We start from the raw sequence: 20,082 nt of genomic DNA, 5'->3' as shown, positions 1-20,082 counted from the left end.
CTGTGTTGTTTGCCTCAGACTTGATTTGTTCCTGAGAGAAGAAAAAAACCAATATTAATTTAATATATACCACCATTTAGTTGCACAAATCTCAAACATATAATAAACCTTTACATTGGTTGTCAGAGTGAGGAGGCTTCTAGGACCACCAGCAGCTTTTGCAGGAGTGGCTTCAACCGGTCAACCCGTTCCTTTGAATACTCCACATCAAATTCCTGTTTAAAAAAAAAAATTACCAAATTCAGAAGTTAACACTTTTACCCAACACATAGAAAGGCAAGATTTTCTTCATTAGTTGTTTTTAAGAATAAATTTAAAATAGAAGAATAAAAAAAGAATAAATTTAAAAAATAAATAATTTTAATTATTTATTTATTTTTTTTTTAATTTAAAAATGCATTTTTTGTCATTCCCCAGTCCTACATCATGTGTATTCTTTCTTATGACTGCATATGTATCTTACAGACATATTAACAGATCACTGTAATACCTAGTCATGAAAAAAAAAATACTAATACTAATAATGATACTAGTACTGATAATGATATAGTTACAAAACAGTACCATCAATGCCTCTTTAAGAATAATGCATCCCTTTTGTGTGATGCTCTTCATCTCGCTCCTCTTCTTCCTCGCCTGTTGTAACTCTGCCTCCAGACGACTGATGTCATATTGTTTTTTATTGCACTGCTTGAACACAGAGGCCCTGTCCTTCCTGCACACACACAGTAATAATGACCACATCAGGGCTGGATTCACCTACGTGGATATAGATGGCCATATTTTTAAAGGGGCACTATGTAACTTTTCTACTTGTCTCCATGTAGACGGTATTGCTTTGCCTAAAATGTTCCATACTATGGCATGTAACTTATCCATCTCCATGGAAACAAGTGTGTGAAGTCACCAGGCCAAGCAGCAGGTCAGCTCTGAGGAGAGGCTAGCCCACTCAGGGGCTCGAACCCTAACCCTTTTGAAAGATAAATAGAAGATTAACATCTCCATGGAAACAAGCAGGTAACAGACCCATCACCAAAAATGTACATAGTGCATCTTTAACATTAATGAATAACTGGACCTGAGTGTCTCCATTTCGTCCATACTCTGTGAATGCAGCGAGTGCAGCTGTTGATGCTTCTGTTTACTCTGGTTTAGCTCAGTCTGTAGCTGTGTACACTTCTCAGTTAGCTGTTTAACTATCTGGGGAATAAAAATGATAATATCAGAGTTATGCAAAAGGCGCAGAACAATTATTAAGGTGAATGGAGATCTATGATCACTTACCCCAGCTCACAGAAAAAAAAATAAAAATACTGAATTGCTATTACCATATGACTTGTCTGGATCAACAGAAGTGAGACTGCAAACCCAGGAGAAACTGACCAACCAAAAAGCTCGAAGAGATTCAAAGGACTCAAAATACCGAAGGAAAGCTATAACATCACATCACCTCTTACAAGGAGATTTGTTATTTCTACAATACATCTGTGAAAGAGAAACTCAAGTTGAAATAGGAGCTTATTAGTCCATTTAAAAAATAATAGAATATGATGAAAAAGTTCAATATTTTCATTTAATTTCAGAAAGTCACACCCATATATTATATAGATTAATGACACTTTCGAGCCTTTATTTCTTGAAATTTTGATTATTACGGCCTACAGAAAATGAAAACCGTAAACTGCGTGTCTAAGAAAATTAGAATAGTGTGAAAAAACAGAATATTGGAAAGTCATGGTGTCACACCTTAATCAGCCCATTAGCTCAAACCACCTGCAAAGGTTTCCTGAGCCTTTAATGGTCTCTCAAGTCTGGGTCAATGGGCTACACAATCACAGAGAATACTGCTGACTGGACAGATGTCCTAAAGACACTCACTCACACCTTCCACAAGGAGACAGTGACAAAAGGTCATTGCTAAAGAAGCTGGTTGCTCTCAGAGTGCTGTATCCAAGCATATTCATAAAAACATGAGTGAAAGGAAAAAAAAGGTGCACCAGCCAAAGGGATGACCACAGCCTTGAGAGGACTGTCAAGGAAAATCTCCTCAAAAATTTGGGAAGCCTCATGAGGAATAGACTGAAAAAAAAAGAACTGGACTGTTGCTCACTGGTTCAAAGTCCTCTTTTCAGATGAAAGTAAATTGTGCCAGTCTTTTGGAAATCAAGGTCCCAGAGGCTGGAGGAAGAGTGGAGAGGCACTGAATCTACGTTACTTGAAATCCATTATGAAGTTTCCACAGTCATTTTCACAGCACATTTTAGAGCACATCAGGCTTCATTCTGCTGGCCTTCTTTATGGAGATGCTGATTTCATTTTCCAGCAGGACTTGGCACCTGTCCACACAGTCAAAGGTACCAGAAGATGCTCAGTAAGCATGGTGTTACTGTGCTTGATTGGCCTGCAAACTTGTCTGCCCTGAACCCCGTAGAGAATCTCAGGGATATTGTCAAGAGGAAGATGAGAGACACCAGACCCAGCAATGCAGATGATCTGAAGGCTGCTATCAAAGCAACCTGGACTTCTGTTACATCTGAGCAGTGCCGCAGGGTGATTGCCTCCATGCCACGGCGCATTGGTACAATAATTCATGCCAAAGGAAGTCCAACCAACTACTGAGTGCATTGACATTTTTTTTTATTGATCTTTTATAATATTCTAATTTACTGAGATACTTCTTGGATTACAAATGGCAACCACAAACTGTCAGAGCTGAAAAGAAAACTGAATGACCAGGGCAAGCCTTAAAGCCAATGCCTATATTGAATGTTTAGAATTCAGAGCAACTGATGGCCAATAAGCTTGGTTTATATTTTGGGGTCAATATTTAAGGCGGGTTTTGATTATTTTCGCCAAATTACGTAATTTTAATTTATGACAAACTCACCTACAGTCCCTTTTTACCACAAGCTTTCAGTAGGATGTAGTCACATTTTCAGCAGTTATTTCTTTGCATTAAAGTGTTCAAATAAAGCTTTGTGGGCAGCAGGTTAGCCAAAACAGAATACTGGCCTCTGCTGGTATTTTAAGGTTGATAGCCAAAGCACGAAAAAGTGCAAATATTGGCCGGATATACAGACATGGACAAAACTGTTGGTATCCCAGTGGTAATGAAAGAAAAATCAACAATGGTCACTGAAATAACTTGAAATTAAGAAAAGCATTAATAAATAAAAAATCCTGAAAAATAACCAATGAAAAATCACTGTTTTTGAATTGCTGTTCAACACAATTATTTAAAAAAACAAACTGAAGAAACTTGCCTGGACAAAAATGATGGTAACCCTAGAAAAGATTGTAAGTAAGTGAACAATAGGGACATGTTAAAGTTAGGTGCAATCTGCATCACAGGCGTCTTCAAACTTGTCCTCAGTTAGTTTACCTGTTTAAAGAGTGACGTGTTGTCATTGTGCCGTTTGGAGATGTGATGGATACAACACTGAACATGGACCAGAGAAAGTGAAGAAGAGAACTGTGTCACAAGACTAGAAAGAAAATGATGGGCAAGCAGGTTAAAGATAAAGGCCATAAGTGTGCTGTTCCTGTGATTACAGTTATACATGTTCTTCAGAAGTTTAAGGTCCACACGACTGTAGCCAACCTCCCTGGACGCAGCTGCAAGAGGAAATTTTATAACAAACTGAAGAGATGGATCATTGACAAGCCACAAAGCTTCTGGGAGAATGTCCTTTGAAAAGATGAGTCAAAACTGGAGCTCTTTGGCAAGACACATCAGCTCTATGTTCACAGACGCAAAAATTAAGCACACCAAGAAAAGAACACTCTTCCTACTGTGAAGTATGGAGGAGGCTTGGTTTTGTTATGGGGCTGTTTTGCTGCATCTGGCACAGGGTGTCTTGAATCTATGCAAGATACAATGAAATCTCAAGACTATCAAGGCATTTTGGGACTTCCAACAGGACAATGACTGAAAACACCCAGCGAAAAACACCCAAGAACAAAACATTGGACTGTTCTGGAGTGGTCTTCTGTGAGCCCAGATCTCAATCCTACTGAACATCTGTGAAATGAACTGAAAAATGCTGTCTGGAGAAGACATCTTTCAAACCTGAGATAAGAAGAACAGTTTGCTCAAGTGAAATGGGTCAAAATACCAGTTGACCAGTGCAGAAGTCTCATTGACAGTTACAGAAACCGTTTTATTGCAGAGATTGCCTCAAAACGGTGTGTAAAAAAGTCCAGGCCAGTGTCATTATTTAGTTTTTTCTAATGATTCTGTTTAACCACAGTTTCGCTGGATAATTTTCAGTCAGTTTTTATTTATTATTGCTTTTATCAGTTTCAGATTATTTCAGTGACGATTGTTGATTTTTCTTTCATTGCCAGAGAGTACCAACAATTTTGTCCATGTCTGTATTAGCCAACATCTAGTATTAAGCTTTATTCCTGCTGTATTTTTTGCTCTTACCCTTTTCTGGACGCAGTTATTGCGAGACACCTCTTTGAACATTTGCTCCAAGTTTTCCACATCCAGTTTAAGGCCAGTCTTGATCTTCTGCAGGGCTGTGTTCCTCTCCAGCAGCTCTTGAGTGTGCTGCGATAGCTGGATAAAACGCTCCCTTAGCTCCTTGTTCTGCTCTAGGGCCAGACTGGTGGTCTCTGGGAGCTTCTGGTTCACCAAGGACTGGACCTCTGCCTCCATATTGGCTACGTGGCCCTCCAGTTTCTTCTCCCACCTTAAAAAATATAGAAGGCTTTTGTTTTTAACAGGTATTTCATATTCAAATATCTCATAGCTTATTAATTTATTTTGTTGTTTTGTTTGTAAATCACAATATTGATCTACTCTTCAGTGATTAGCAAATTTTAATTTCTTTGTTTTTACTGTTGAAAAATAACTATGTGACATTTTTGAAATCCATATGTCTGAATTTCTTAAATAATTGCAAGTAAGCACAGAGAAGTGGGCTGGGATAGGTGAAAATATTTTCTGAGCTCTCAAGCCTAAAATGCAGAACAATACAGGATTACTCAAACATGCATCAACAGAAATACAACTTTTGAGTGAGCTAATGATCAAGCAACATTTTACATAATATGCCCTTTAGGTGACAAAGATTGCAGTTTATTTGAGAAATAGTCTGCTCATATGTGTAAGACTAACTTTTTCTTGTCCATCAGTGCCTGTATGTCCCGCTCATGGAGGTTGACTCTGTGCTCCTCTTCTTGATGAAAAAGTTGTTTTTTCAGAGTGTCTAAGTTGGCCATCATCTGGTCTCTTTCATTTAGGAACTGCTCCACACAGGTGAGCTTTTCCACTAGAACAATACAACAATGGGAGTTAGAATAACACAACTTCTGTGTATAGATTTCACTAGGAATAATACAAAAAAAAATAACACTGATGATATGTTGGCTTGTCATAATATCACCTTATAATGTGTTGTTTGACAGATCAATATTTAACATTTATTTTACAAGCACCTTTTTAAACTGTTTTTGTCTTAAATGTCCTATATTACACAAAATGCATTTGTTTGTTAGTTTTAAGCCATGCTGTAATATTGTTGTCTGATAAAAAACATACCCAGAGCTGTGTTTGTTTCATTCACACACGTTTGAGCAATCATTTATTATCAGTCTGTCTGCATCTTCAAAGTTCAAAATGCTCTGGTCCACCTTGTGGTGTTATTTAAAGGCAGTTTTCAGTTTAACAGCTATACCTTTCACCTTTAGTTTGGTAGAGATAGGCAGTTCCAGAACTAAAATCATATTATTCTCATAACATTACCACATGACATCACAAGGTGGAACGTGTGTGAATGAAACCACAACCCCAGGTATGTTTTGATGACAAAACAGCATTCTAATATAGATCAGAGAATAGCAGAATCTTACCAAGCCTTTTGTTCTCTACAGTTAGTTCATCAGTCCTGTTTTGTAGTTGCTCGATCTGTAGACTGTGCTGTTCTTGCATCTCCTCCTGTTCTTTCTGAACTTCTTCCAGAACAGTCTCCAGCCGCTCACTCAGTCTCTCCACTTCTTCCTCTTTGTCCAGTAAAGAGCGTCTCAGAAAATCCATGATATCAGTCTTTTCCTTCTCCAAGGCGCTGTGTTTAAGGTTTAAGTCCTTCTTCTGTGCCTCCAGGTCATTGCATTTCTGCTCATATCTGGAGGGCAAAATGTACTTGGTAACTAGTATACATAACAAAGTATATAAAGAAACAGCAGAACATTAAAACTGCCTATAGCATAAAAAGTGAGTATATTCCTAGACTGGTTGTTTCGTTCCGTATAACTCTTGCAGTGGCTCTGTTTACATGCACACCAAAAATCTGAAATGTCATGTAAACAAAACATCTGATGGGATTTCTTTCTGGTTGTTCACACAGGTGTTGGTGAGGAAAATGATGCACAACAAATGGCAAACTATGAAAGTATTACATTACTGAAAAAGTTGTTTTACCAAGAATAAATAAAACTAAATAAATAATTTATTTAAAAATGCATTTTTTGTCATTCCCCAGTCCTACATCATGTGTTGACTAATTAAGGTGTTCAGGTGTTTGTAAGATTTCTCTTGAGCATAGCACACTCCAAAAATCAGATCTAATGATTGGGTTATCTGATTATTCTAGTTAGTTATCTGTTTTTTTTTGTTTGTTATTTTTTAAAGTCTTAACCAAGCCTAGCTCAAGATCTGAGATGGATCCCTGAGTGCTACTTTAGTGGGCATCCAGGCCTGTATTATCTAGAAATAGTACCAAAGTAAGTAATTATGTCAATCTCTTTGCCCCACAACAGACCATGACTTTTATGTGAAAAACACAGACTTGAGTTGGGAACAGGGAGTATAAAGACCTTGATCATTCATCTACTTATGATAAGGAACTTCTCCTTATGCCTGAAATCAAATCTTGTCTTTGTTCATTCCCACACGGACTACAGTTGTTGTGGCGTGACATAAAGTTTCAGTAGGCAGCAGAGCCATACTGATTAAGTAGGCCTATATCCTACAGGCAATTTATGCAGTTAGACAATCAAATCTCAGCCATCACACTATACTTCCTTCTATGGCAACCAGTAACCTAATCACAGTGAATAAAGGCCCAATATTTGTTAATAAGCCTTTCCTTAATTCGCTTCACTTAAATTTGATTATGTGGTCATTTCAGACGGATAAAGACCGGATGAATGGCAGGGGCCTACATACCTCACCTGGCAACTACTACATTTCTACAGCTATTATGGCAACATTAGTTTCAGAAGTTTTGTGCTAACAGATAAGATTTGCACTAGTTTTGTTCCATGTGAATAGGGACAGTAATTTCAGAGGTATTGGGCCAACTATATTTTTATTAGATTTCTTTATTTTATTTTATTTTTGCATAAGCCTACATAATAGATACACTGAATGTAGCATGTTTGTGAAGCGCATGCATAGAGCGCGTGGCCTACCTTTCCAACTTTTCATTCAAGAATCGAATTTGTGCTAAGTAGATGCTCTTCTCTTTTTCTTCAGTCACGTCTTTAGGTGCAGAAGCCGAGTTTCTCTTTGTCATCTTCTTGTCCTGGTCTTCTTTATCACCACTTCCCTTCGCTTTTTTGGGCATCCTTTCACTTTTATCTCAGAGTTTCAAGACGTCGCAAACCAAACTTGTGGTTGCTAGGATATGCTGCTTTCACGAACATTACGGAAGTAGTAGTTCTAAGGTGACTGAGGACTACAGACATGGTAGAGGTGACAGGGTACATTAGCTAACAGGTCGCGTAGTAGCCTAGGCTTTCTGCTAAACAAAATATACGCATAATATTGACAGAATTAGATATAGATTACAATTCTACCCTAATAATTAGCCTAAAGGCCCTGTCTTGAAAAGTCACTTGCTAAGCTTTTAAATCCTGGTTTAATTGTCATAGACTGATAACATGTGTTCAGATTTGCTAAGGCCTAACTGAGTCAAAAAGAAAAAAATATAGTAAAAATCTAATGATGAGACAATAATCCCTCCCAGACCAGGGCTGGGTTTATACGGGAGGGTGACCTCACAGCCTTCAGACGGGTAGCAGCCCTTACAGAAGACGCGAGGTTTGGAAATACACATAGTAACAAATCCTGCAGTGTTCCTGGGCTGGTCTTATAGTTAGCATATTATTGTTTTATTAGCTGCCGGCATGAGTAAAAACAAACAGAGCAAAAACGTACCGGAGTGCGCTGGAAATCTCCCGGCATTCGAAGGCCTCAAACCTGCGAGAATGCCCAAGTGCAGCCGCTGCAGAAATCATGGATACGTGTCTCCGCTAAAAGGACACAAGCGCTTCTGCAGGTGGAGGGACTGTCAATGCACAAAGTGTAAACTTATAGCCGAGAGACAGAGGGTCATGGCCGCACAGGTAACACACACACACACATAAATAAACACGCACACTCACACACGCGGGAAACCCTCTTTTCACCTGTTTGAGCGCCAACCTCACAAAACGAGCAACCAGTTTGTTTGTTTTTTATTCATGCGTTAACATTTGACAAATTGTGAGATTAAAGTTGATTCGTGCTAAAAAAAATTAATGACAACAATCAACAGTGAGCCATTAAAATAAATAAATAAAAAGCTATTAATCACATGTTCAGAGCTAGCTAACAAGTAGGTGAGATTAATGTAGCTGTTTGCAAGCAATGTTTTACTTAAATCTTGCATTTAGACCTAAACAACCCCCATTTGCTACAAAATATTTTGTTATTACAGTTGTACTGCTGTTTATAAATGAAAGGTTTATTCAAACATAAATTACTTTATAACAACTTGACATGTAGCATGTATTTAGGCCCATTATTCGCATAGACCTATCCCACTCATTTAAAATAAACAGACAGACAAATAGATAGTAGTTTATTGATTCCCAAGAGGAACTTCAGGTATTGACCGCCATTATCTCAGGCGCACCAGAAAAACAGTACAGCACAAGATGAGGGGAGCAGGGCCCACCCTTTTTGGTTGAAATAGCCAAGTGTTTTTCATACATTTTACTCCAAGTGTAAGTGTAGATCAGATCTAAATCAGGTCTGTAATAGGATAATCCCAAGTGTACTAGGGCTAAATTGGGTCTAAAATGGGACCACATCTCGAATTACTGAGTCTATGAAGTTAACACTAAAACTGAAGACTTTACATATACCACTAGGAAACGCTGTAATATCCGATTTCTTGCACCTTTAGGTTGCTTTGAGGAGACAGCAGGCACAAGAAGAGGAGCTGGGGATTTGCAGTCCAGTGTCTTTGCCAGGCCCTGATGTGATGGTTAAAAATGAAAATGGAGCAGACTGTCTTTTCTCTGTGGAAAGACGTTCTTCCACTCTTACAACCAGTGCTGCTGCTTCTATGGCTGTGACAGGTGAAATTCCCCATTCACAAATCACTTTTTAATAAATTAGGCAAGGCTGACTGTAAAACAAGTATTGCAACTGTGATTAGATTTGCAAAATATATTTAAAAAGTAGGATTCTGTTTACGTTGTTCATTCTAAACAACTCTGAACATTAACGGTTGAGAGAAGACTGAACAAATATTAATTCAATATCATCAATTTCAAGTCGAAACTAGAGGTACAGCAAGATTTTTCTATAAGAAGACATGATTTTTTTTTTCTGTCAACACAACACTGGCTTGTAATTACAACATGTCCCCAACTCCCCAAAGCTGGAAACTTTCTTGTCTGTGAACTTTGTGGCCTTGGTCTCAGGAGGAGGAAAGCACAATGTAATTTGTTGAGAGCACTTCAACGGGAGCAACAAATGCCATTATCTCAGAGGGAAGAAGTCACAGTCTCTTCCCTGTGTCCAGCCAAAAGTTCAGGGTCTGCCCAAAAGAATGTGGCTTTGTTGATAAGAAAAGCGTGCATGTGTGATGAAGATGCTAACTCCCCAGCCCTTATTGTGTTGAACGCTGAAGGACATGAAAGCATGCATGTGGCCAACAGATGGTGCTGTTGACAATATGTTGAGACAGACAAATGGCAAAAGCAGAAAATAAGTATTTTAGTTAAAAGCCACAAACTAAGACAAAATAGTAATAGTTGCAATTATCATTTATGTGACAGTATCTGGTGTAGAAGACCTGCTAATCCTGCAGTTTAGACTTCTACAAACATGTTCTATAAATTAATGGCAATGCTTGTGAGAAAAATTGTAACTGCTGATTTATTTATTTTTTCTAAATTTCTAACCCTAGCTATCACTGCAAGTGCGGCAGGATCTATACATTCTCTGAAATCATTTTTACTGTCAATACAAAAATCAATTTACAGTTACAACTGTACAATACTTTGGAGTTTTGTTTCAGAACATTAGCTTGTAGGAAATAGACACAAATATAGGGTTTGGTTAAACATAAAATCTACTGCAGAATTTTATATAATCACACATATTGCTTTCCTTTTTGTCTGTGTCCAGGGAGTCGGCCCATGTCATCTTCCCCCAGTCCCTCTTCCAGTCCCAGGTCTCACTCTCAAGGGGCGTCTGACCTTCTGCTGGAGACCTCCTATTATAACCTATACCAGCCATCACGCTACTCCTCCTACTATGGCAACCTCTACAACTACCAGCAGTATCAGGTGATTACAAGAAACACTTCGAAACACACAATGAGAGAAAAAGATTTTTTTTAAAAAGAGCAAATAGTATTATATGCCAAGCTGTAATTCAGATTTTTTTGGTAGTCTATGTTGGAGTTGGGCAAAAAATTTAAAAGGGTCAGATTTTAGTTAGGGTTTTTCTTTTATTTTTAAAAATCTTTGTTTAGTCTCTTTTTAGGTTTCGGCACAGTTTGAGTAGTAAATTAAGTCATTTACATTATTTTAACTTAACATATTACACACATATTAAACTTTGCAATAATAACATTTTTGTAATACTCAACATAGTTTTCTAATTTTGAATATCCAAATTCTGTATTAAAGGTGTTCTCTTTTTGAAATGCTTATTGCTTATTTTTTATTACTATCTTTTTGTTTTAATGAGAGAGGGACACGCATAGTCCTGCCATCTGCACCTCTGATTCATTTTCTAAATGTAACTCTATTGTGGCAAATGAGATGAGCTTATGCATGAAATAAATTAGAACTGTAACATTGGGTTGATCTTTGATGAGGCGGTTTATTTTTTATAGTGCACATTTGTCCGTCCACCCTACACTCCCCTAGACCCCAATAGCAACATCGAGTTTTGGGGTCACTGCCTCTGCTAATCTGGCAGCAAACAGTAGAGCTTGAATTGCAAAGGTTAATGGTATTGTCTGTCGGCAGAAGAACAAACCGCTCTGCTTCACTGCTCAAAGGGGAAAGTCAGCACATTAATGCTAATCAGTTAGCAGTCTTTAGCATAATTTTGCCATCCTCCCTTATGATTTATGGTATTTTCAATGAAGTTGTCAGCCTTAGAGAGCTACGTGCTACGGTTATTTAAATTCAGATAGCACTTTTTTAACATAGGGGAAGAGGAGCATGCTCATATCATGGTGAAATAGATGGGTAAGTTGAAGTAGCAGCAGGGATGGCATAGACATGTTTATGTTTATGGTGCTGAGTGGAAGCGCGTGGCCTTCAGGCTGTTATTTGTGTGACAGCAGCGGTCAGTCTTTGTTTTTGTAGTTTTTCAGCCTTACTTTTTGATCACAGTATTTGTTCACATTCCATTTAGATAAAGTTCAATCAAATAATTAGTTCTCAAAATGTTTGCATTTGTATATATTTATTCAAAACAGCAAAAAAACATATTTTAATTCATAGCACTTCTAAAATGCATATTGCATTTTTTGAAATTACATCAGAGACGGGTCTATGTTTTATTTGTATTAGTCATAAAATTGAGAGACCTTGCCAGTAAGTCATTAAGATATAACACTGACAATGTAATAGCAAAAATTAACATAAGAAACCTAAGAATAAAACAAAAAGAACATCATTCTGTGGTTTACTTATGCTCATCGATGAATCCAGTTCATTTTTCAGTGTTTCTGTAAAGATCATGTTCTGGGTTTATAGTGTAAAAAGTGTTTTCTTATGTATTGTTTTAGACAGAAAAGTGATAGTACAACAATAATAAATCAGTGTGGTCCATATCCGTGGTTTATCTGGTTCATCCACTTCTCTCCCAGTGCGCTCCCTGGTGCGTGGCTATCAGGCGGATGCATCATGATTTCACACTACAGGATAAGGGCGCTGTAATGCTGGTAGAAAAGAGATATTGCCAGATAAGCTGCTGTTCTCTGGAATGTAAGAGAAATTTAACTCTAATCTCCATAGAGGAATTAAACAATTTTATGTTATGAGAGCAGACTGTTGATGGGTGGCTTAAAAATATGAACACAACAATTAAAATCATCTCAAAACCAAGAGGAAAAATGTGTTTTTTCTGCATGTTTCTTGTAAAAAGTAATCCAAGAAGAGCACACGGATCACATCCAATTTCTCCTGTATTTTTCACAGCCAATACAGGGGCTGAGTGTAGCTTAAATAACAGTTTATAAAGCTGCCAAAGAATTGATGGTGTGGACAATACGGGTGACATATTACAGGCTGACAGAAATCAAATTCCATAAAAGTGAAATTGAAAACCCTGTGTGCGACGGCCTTGCTGCTGAGTAGACAGCTCATTTTAAACTTTTCAGAGGCAGCTGAACGCTGCATAGCATGTTGCAGATTCTTTTAAATCACACTGTTTTATTTCCCCTCCTGACTGTTTAAAAGTAGAATTACATCAGTGCAAAAAAGGATAATAGCAGCTTTACTATGGGTAAAGTGTAGCTTTTAGTTGTATAATTGAGGCATTTTTCTAAAAGTCATTTCAGTTCTGCTGAAGAATGCACCCTAAATTACAACAGAATTTAGAAAAAAAACATCAAGGCCATACAACATTTGATGTCATCTTCACAAAAAGATAACATGTATTTTAGTTCTCATAAAATGTAGCAGTAAACCAGCAGAGCTTGCAAACAAAGAGGGATTTAGCTGCTGTTGACTTTTCAGTTGTAAGTGCCATTATGTTATTGGAGGTGATATTTTTACCCTTATGAATTTGTTCCTGTCCGCCTAATGTAGTGGCTCTTGTTTTGTGTTTGTAAAGCAGATGCCTCATGGTGATGGACGTGTCTCCAGTCACAACATGTCTTCTCAGTATCGAATGCACTCATATTACCCAGCAGCCACTCACCTGACCCAGGGCCTGGGATCCTCAAGCTGTGTGCCCTCCATTTTCACTGTGGAGGACCACAACAGCACCAATGGCAGCAGCTGTGCTGAGAGCATGACAACCTGTGAGTGACACACAAACATGAGCACTAGAGTATGAGTATAGAAAGAACTGAAATGACTAGTCTTATTTTGCCAAAAAACATACAGCCTGCTGTGTATATTGCATTGCATTGTATAAAGTATTTAAAATACTCTTCAAAGTAGACTTTTTTCTTTCAGCCCAAAGTGTAAAGTTAATGATCCTATAGTGAACATGTCTTGCTTGTCCCACAGATCATTTTTGTTTATGATTTTTACCTGTCCACTTCCTGTGAGGGTCCCACGTCAGCCCTGTGCACTAAATGATACGCTCCATTACATGATATCAACACACATTGTGTGAGGTCTCACGGTGTGAGGACTTCAGACTGATGTTGCGTTAATAAGACATATGACATCTTGCCATGAAAAATAAAGTGTTTTACATGATCCCAATAAAACAGGCTTGCAAACATATTAGTGTTATATCCTGAGAGTAGAAGTTAATATAACTGTGTAAAGAAAGTGCCGTGGTTGCTTCTCAGAGGAGCCTGTCAGCCTCCCTTCTCTGCGCTGCCACTGTGGCGTCAGATTTATCTCTCTTGGGGATAGGGCTAATCAGTTGGCCAAACACAGAGCTCCACATAACCTTCAGCAGTGCCACGCTGTCCTTTGCCTCCTCTCCTCCTCCTCAGCCTTCTCCCCTCAGCCCTCCCCTTTCGCCTGCGCCGCTGTCTCCGCAAAATTGCCTTCTGGAGTTAGTGAGCGGGAACAGTTAAGATTTACAAACAATGATGAAGCTTGTCATGCGTCTTTCTCCATCCGTCACGGCGGGCGGGCGGAGCTGTGGGGAGAGCCGTCCTGGTGTTCTTCATAAAAGGCAGCTCTGTGTGAAATACGCCCCAGCCGCCTGTTTACTGCCCTGCGCTCGTCAGCAGCTCAGCGCCGTAAATCGCAGCGCGGGAGGTGACAGTGCAGTCCATCAAACTCCACCCCACCTCTGTGCCCTCCCTGCATCTCCCTCACACTGTCCCCGTCCACAGCGGGCTCACAGCGCAGATGAGCTGCCCCAAAAGACTTATGGCTGTTTCAGTCTTTCAGCAGACAGCTTCAAGACGACTCTTCAGTGTTTATGTTCTTTCTTTCTGTCCTTGTCAAGACTTTTGAAATGGAGAACTGTTCAAAGTTTGCAAGCATAAACTTTCCTTTCTCACAACTTCTTTGGAAAACAAAATTTATACTAGAGACAAACTTTAAAATCGAACGTGACTGGGCTGACAATCCAACGGCCTGTTTTGTTATAATGGTGTCAGCACAGTGCATACCGTCATTTAAATGCAAATCAGATTGTTGAGGTATTGCAGATGTTAATCCTGCTAATCGATAGACCTGTGTGAGCCCATTAAGTTAGAAATCCATTACTATCTTTCAAGATGATATTTTATTGATTTCCTCTCCGTTGATCTATACTGTACTGTACACCAACTTGAGTTACTGCGTATAAAGCCTGTCCTTTCAGCTTCTTTGCGTACACTGAAAAATAACGACAATGACAGAAAGACTGCTGCAATTGTCAGGACATTTCTTTATCTTCTGTTAAAATATACTGGCAACTGCTGCTGTAGTTTATTACCCCATGCACAAGACACCATAAGTCAAGTGTGCTTCACATTCTTTAACCCTCTGTTTACTTGTTGTGGCCCTGTGTTTGTGCTGCTGCCGTTTCTATTGCGTTCTTTAAGTGTAAGTAAGATGTGAGACATGTCTTTGGCCTGCAGACCCTTAGTGAAGGCTCCTGTGGGGCTCATCAGTGTCACAGCATGTGCCTGCTGTGCTGCTAAGTGGGTGAGCCTGCGGCGATGGACGCCTAAATACCAGTGTAATTGTGTGCTTATGGCACAATGCTCTTGTAATGTGTTGTACAACAGCACCATTAACACAGGCCTGGGGCTGTGGAGGCATTAAATGGCCAGGGCTGTAGTTTATGTCCTCTTCTCCTCACTCTCCATTTCTCTCCTTCACACTCACCACACACACACACACACACACCTCTGTCTGTCTGTGCTCAAAGTGTAGCCAAAAAGCTGAACTCTGCTGTTACGCAGCAGCCCCTCACATGATATGTCAAACATAGGGTTAAGTTAAGAGACCACACCGTTGCAAACATTTGTTTTGTAATAAGTAAAAGCACAATATATGTTTCTTTAATTACGATTATTACATCTCAATCAGACATGTTGCAATTTGAGCACCAGTTAACACTGTATTATAAGCCTCTTGCCTTTTACACTTTCACGGTCCTTTCTTGTATCTCGTACTATGGCATTATTCTTACTCTGTCCTTCGGCAATGAATATTTAGTGTGACTGTGGAAAGTCTAGTATTGATTGACTGCCTGAGCCCATTATTGCATATCTATAACAGATCATGTCAAAATGCCATTGATGGAGTGACAGGCCATTTTATGAGTTGATGAGGCACAGTAACTGAAGTGGTGATTTAGCATAGAGATCAGGCACACCTCCTCAGCAGCACAGATTGGTTAACAAAGCAGGGCCAAAGGGTCATCTTTGCTTAATTAGCCTTTGACCTCTTCACCGCCTTGTGCCAGATCGCTTTGCACTGCCTCAGCCTCTTTGCAGTAATGACTCCAAATGTGAACACAACTGTTAACAGTATTAAGGTGTGGAGTATACACTGTGACGTATATCAGACTGAAAAATGTCTTTTAGATTATTGACTACATCTGTATCATTATGTACAAATGAGTAACAAAGGCATTGCACATAAAGAATGTGAGCGGTGATTGTAAAGTGCAGGTGAAGGTCTGTAGTGTAAACATAAGTTAAGAGCCCACAGGCTGCACTCTTGGCTGCCCGCTGCTTAAAGCTTGTCTGCTCTTTGACTCAGTTTTCTGGACCATTAAGTCCCATACTCACCCTGTGATGAGGAGCAGCCTCCTCTATTGTCCCACGTCCGTATCCACACAAGCTGTCCTCTGCCGGACACACTCCTCACTTAGGACAGAGCTGCCCTGAGAGACACTGTTCCTATCCTTTTAATGGAGGGACAACCTTGTCATGTGACAGGCCACTCTTCACGTTTAAGATTAGATTTGAAAATGGCCGCCTGTAAGTGCTTCAATCACAGGGAACTTTCAAAAACACTGACAGAGTACAGCAACTTTTTGCTGTATTTGAAACCTGTAGGAAACAAATATGATTAGCCTTAGGTATTATGGTAAACTATGTATTAAGAAAACATAATAAATGTGGTCCTTGGTTAAAAAAACAATAATTGCATCATATAATAATTGTACAACATATTACAAGCACAACAGATTCCATAGACTCTCAAAGACTTGCCCGCTGACACAGACATTCAGGCTTATCTCCAGTGCATCAGAAGAGAGCGTGTCCTCTCACATCTGGGGCTTTGTGCCTCCTTGGCAGCAGCAGAAATGATGGCAGCTTCATCCACTCCCTCCAGCTCTCACACAACCAGAGGGAGGTTCAGACCATTCCTTTTGTTACTCCACACAAAGGATACCTCAGTTTGAAAATTTTCTTTGGAGTTCAGAGAGACTAGGGGCAAAAGTTCATTGAGAAAATTAGCCTTATTTTGGTTTGAATGTGTAAATATGTGTAACATGATCTTTATATACAACACAGAAGAGGTGTTGTAATAATCATGAACCTGAAACAAGAGTTTATGCTGAGTTTCAGGTGACTAGAAGGATTTTTAACTTCATCAAAATAATCTAATGTGTGCTGACAGAAGTGTATCTAGAGTTTAATGCTAATCTACACACTATGTGTGGTTTGTAGGTTAAATGAAATTGGTCACCTTTGTGAGTAGTCCCCTACATTTTTCTTGCCCTTAAAAAGTCCTTGATGTTCAGTAAATGAAAAAAAAAAAACTAAATTCACTCATACTCTTTTGCTTTAGCTAATATTAAAAACATTAAGATGTGATGTAATCCTATTGGAGCTAATTAGCTTTAATTGATAAATGCGCCCTGGCTTGATCCTAATGTTCTACATTGTGTCATGATTTAACCTCTCATTTAATGAGCTCATAGATCTGCTACTGATGAAGAGAAGAATAGTGAAGCTGTTCATGCTCCCACACTCTCGCTGTTATTGCTGTGTGAAGACCACAGGCTTAAAAACAGCCGGCTGCACTTAGCTACACAAACAGTATTAACGATTGGACCGGCATTTCAGAAGTGGTGACAAACTGCAGACGTAGAAAAATTGGAGTCCGAAACCAATCAGGAAGTTAATGAGGAGAGAAATTGCTCCTGTTTGCGTCCCACTGCAGAGAGGAAGAGAGAGATAGAGGATGAGGGAGGGAGGGGCAAAGGAAGACACATGGTTTTACTTGACACTTGGGATTTGTCTTTTGTTAATCTGAAACCACATCAGAACATGTGCTCTTTACCTAATATTACCTAATATTTGTCTGTTACAAAGAAAATGTAAACAGCCACATAAAATGTACTATTTTTATATACTAACAACTTGTTAATACTTTACTAACTAGTTTAATTTACTAATAAAATGCTTATATTGGTAAATGCTGTAAAAATGTAATGTTTACTGCAAGACATCACAGTATGCTTTTTAATATGCACATGTTGTATGCAAAACACACCAATAATAATTGCTTATTTTCTAGGACTCCAACTTTATCTGATAAACTAAAACAAATGATATAGCACTTTCTGATACATATTTTTTACAAGATAAAATCAAGATTATGCACAATCAAGATTGCATGTTTACATTTGCCTTGGACAAAAAAGGGCAATGACAATAAAATATATTGAAAAATTGTGTGCCAAAAATGTCGTTCATTTGATGTACTATATTAATCATATAGTGTCAGAATCTCATTTTGGCTTGTTCTTATGAAAACAATGTTGTGTCTTGTTTCTCATCCCACTCCTACAATTTATTAAAAGAAGATGTCAAAACTGAATGTAGTCTTTGCAAAAATATAATGATAATAGCAACTGAAACTTATTTGGACTTAGATATAGACAAATACAATCACATAAAGTAGACTCATCCTTGCAAATGTATTTATTAAGCAGTTTTCTTAGACAAAATCACAAAGTGCTTCACCTGCAAATTTAAATGTGAACAAGATACTGTGGGTACACCACACTTCTGTGGTTGCATGGAGGTCTGTAAATCCATGCAGATTCATATCCAAAGACATTCATAATTTTATGTGTATAAGTGTGGAGAAGAAGTGCTAATGCAGCACATGCTGTTATGTGCCCTAATGGCTGCAGACTGTTGTGATAGTTTTCTGCTTCTGTGTTTTAATGGGCAGGTGCACATAACTCTGTTCTTTCTTGTAAAAGGCCTAATACTTTGTGTGCTCTCTATTTTCTCTTGACTGATTCAATTTGCCATAAATCCTGTACTTTTGTGCATCATTTCAGTCTGCTCATATTTATGTCTTTATTACACTAAATACAGAGAAGCACTGACGTCGGGCCTCTTTCTCAACAGCAATACTGATGACATTTTTCCTGACTATGTTAGAGAATAGGCAGTTTATTATGCAAGTCTATTATCATAGGAATAAATCATGACATACATTTTTATAGAGAGATGTGCAATTAAATCTTTAAATGTCCAGGAGCATTACAATTTGAGAGAAGACGGAAAATAGATCTTTTAACTCACACAGTCACATAGATTCTTAAACATCTGCTAGAAATCTATACATTTCTCATTATGTCCATTTGTTTTGATCGCCTTTTCTTTGTGTTTTATGCAGCTTTCGGGAGCACTATCCCCAGTGGGCACAGCTCCAATCTGACCTGCCACTCCATGAGCTCCCTGGTTAGCTCCGACGTGAAGGCCGAGTGTGAGAGTGCAGCAGACTCAGCCAACTTCACTGTCAACTCCATCATGGACGACTCCACCAAGTAAACCCAAGTTAGACCTTAGTGCTGTGACGTTTAGCAGCTTCTGTTTGTGGTTCTCCTGTTTTAAGATGTTGCACTTTTGCATACTTCTGAGCGGGCAGTGAGTGGTTTCTTACTGTTTAGGTTTAGTTTGAACAAATTAATAATGGAAAATTACATGCAGTATAATTTTGTATTGTTGTTTTGATTTTAACAGATTACCTAGACTTAAACACAATTACCCAGGCTCTTGACAAAGTAGTTTTTATACTGTCTTAATGACACTTCTCTACAAAAGACAGGAGATTCAAATGCTGCTAAAAGCTGTGCTCACAAAAATCTATTCAACCCAGTTTTACAGATTGTCCAGAGCGTCCCTAAGCAGTAATATTTGAATGTTTTTATTGGACACGATAAACCACTTGTAAAAAGTAACATTTTAATTAGTAATTGTAAAAACCAAAATGAATTTTTATTTTGCCCCTTGCTGTTAACTTAAGTACATGTGACTACAGACATTTACTCCACTAGAATATTTCTTTGTTTAGAAATTTAAGCACTTGGTTTGACAAAAGATATTGTACATCAGATTGATTAAGTTTTATTTGTAGTAATGAAAGCAGTTCTGAACAGTACTTTTACAGTGCGTTGTTTATGCCACAATAACATGATGACTCGTACTTCCTGTACAACAGTATTGGAGTTTTCTCTTTGATTGAGATTCATTTTCCTGTGCATGATTTCAAGTGTTTGTGTTTGAATAATAACAGCTACAAAGGCCGCTCCGAGTCTGTGTGTTTATGTCGTTACAAGTTTTAGAGACTCATTTTAGAGCGTGTGGTGATGGAGTGTAAATGTGATTGTGTACTGGGAACAACTACATAAAACAGCCTCAGAAAATTACTTGTATTTTCTTTCTGCTGCACTCT

General features: G+C 38.5%; 2 protein-coding genes across 2 annotated transcripts; one reads left to right on the top strand and one right to left on the bottom strand.

The window, feature by feature from the left end:
• Positions 1-122: 122 nt before the first annotated feature.
• On the bottom strand, positions 123-7,574 carry cfap157 (cilia and flagella associated protein 157). The gene is made up of 7 exons (XM_020917692.2): positions 7,420-7,574; positions 5,860-6,131; positions 5,126-5,279; positions 4,430-4,697; positions 1,079-1,200; positions 565-715; positions 123-215 (listed from the first exon to the last, which is right to left on the bottom strand). Exons 1-7 carry the CDS (start codon positions 7,572-7,574, stop codon positions 123-125), a joined length of 1,215 nt encoding a protein of 404 aa, XP_020773351.2.
• A 562-nt stretch (positions 7,575-8,136) lies between these two features.
• dmrt1 (doublesex and mab-3 related transcription factor 1) lies at positions 8,137-19,178 on the top strand. Its single transcript, XM_020919196.1, has 5 exons — positions 8,137-8,355; positions 9,180-9,354; positions 10,412-10,572; positions 13,085-13,275; positions 19,082-19,178. Exons 1-5 carry the CDS (start codon positions 8,137-8,139, stop codon positions 19,176-19,178), a joined length of 843 nt encoding a protein of 280 aa, XP_020774855.1.
• The last annotated feature ends 904 nt before the right edge of the window (positions 19,179-20,082 follow it).

The sequence above is a fragment of the Boleophthalmus pectinirostris genome, unplaced genomic scaffold, assembly GCF_026225935.1.
Source record: "Boleophthalmus pectinirostris isolate CB_2022bp ecotype Guang Dong unplaced genomic scaffold, ASM2622593v1 HiC_scaffold_4, whole genome shotgun sequence".
NCBI lineage: Eukaryota > Metazoa > Chordata > Actinopteri > Gobiiformes > Gobiidae > Boleophthalmus > Boleophthalmus pectinirostris.
This window is presented reverse-complemented; position numbering and strand designations above follow the sequence as displayed.

Coding starts and splice junctions, on each gene's coding strand:
- dmrt1 (XM_020919196.1), top strand. CDS start 8,137: ATGAGTAAAAACAAACAGAGCAAAAACGTACCGGAGTGCGCTGGAAAT. Junction 9,355..10,411: donor TGCTTCTATGGCTGTGACAG/GTGAAATTCCCC, acceptor GTCTGTGTCCAG/GGAGTCGGCCCATGTCATCT. Junction 10,573..13,084: donor ACAACTACCAGCAGTATCAG/GTGATTACAAGA, acceptor TTTGTAAAGCAG/ATGCCTCATGGTGATGGACG.
- cfap157 (XM_020917692.2), bottom strand. CDS start 7,574: ATGCCCAAAAAAGCGAAGGGAAGTGGTGATAAAGAAGACCAGGACAAG. Junction 4,698..5,125: donor GCACTGATGGACAAGAAAAA/GTTAGTCTTACA, acceptor ATATTTTTTAAG/GTGGGAGAAGAAACTGGAGG. Junction 1,201..4,429: donor ATAACTGCGTCCAGAAAAGG/GTAAGAGCAAAA, acceptor TTTATTCCCCAG/ATAGTTAAACAGCTAACTGA.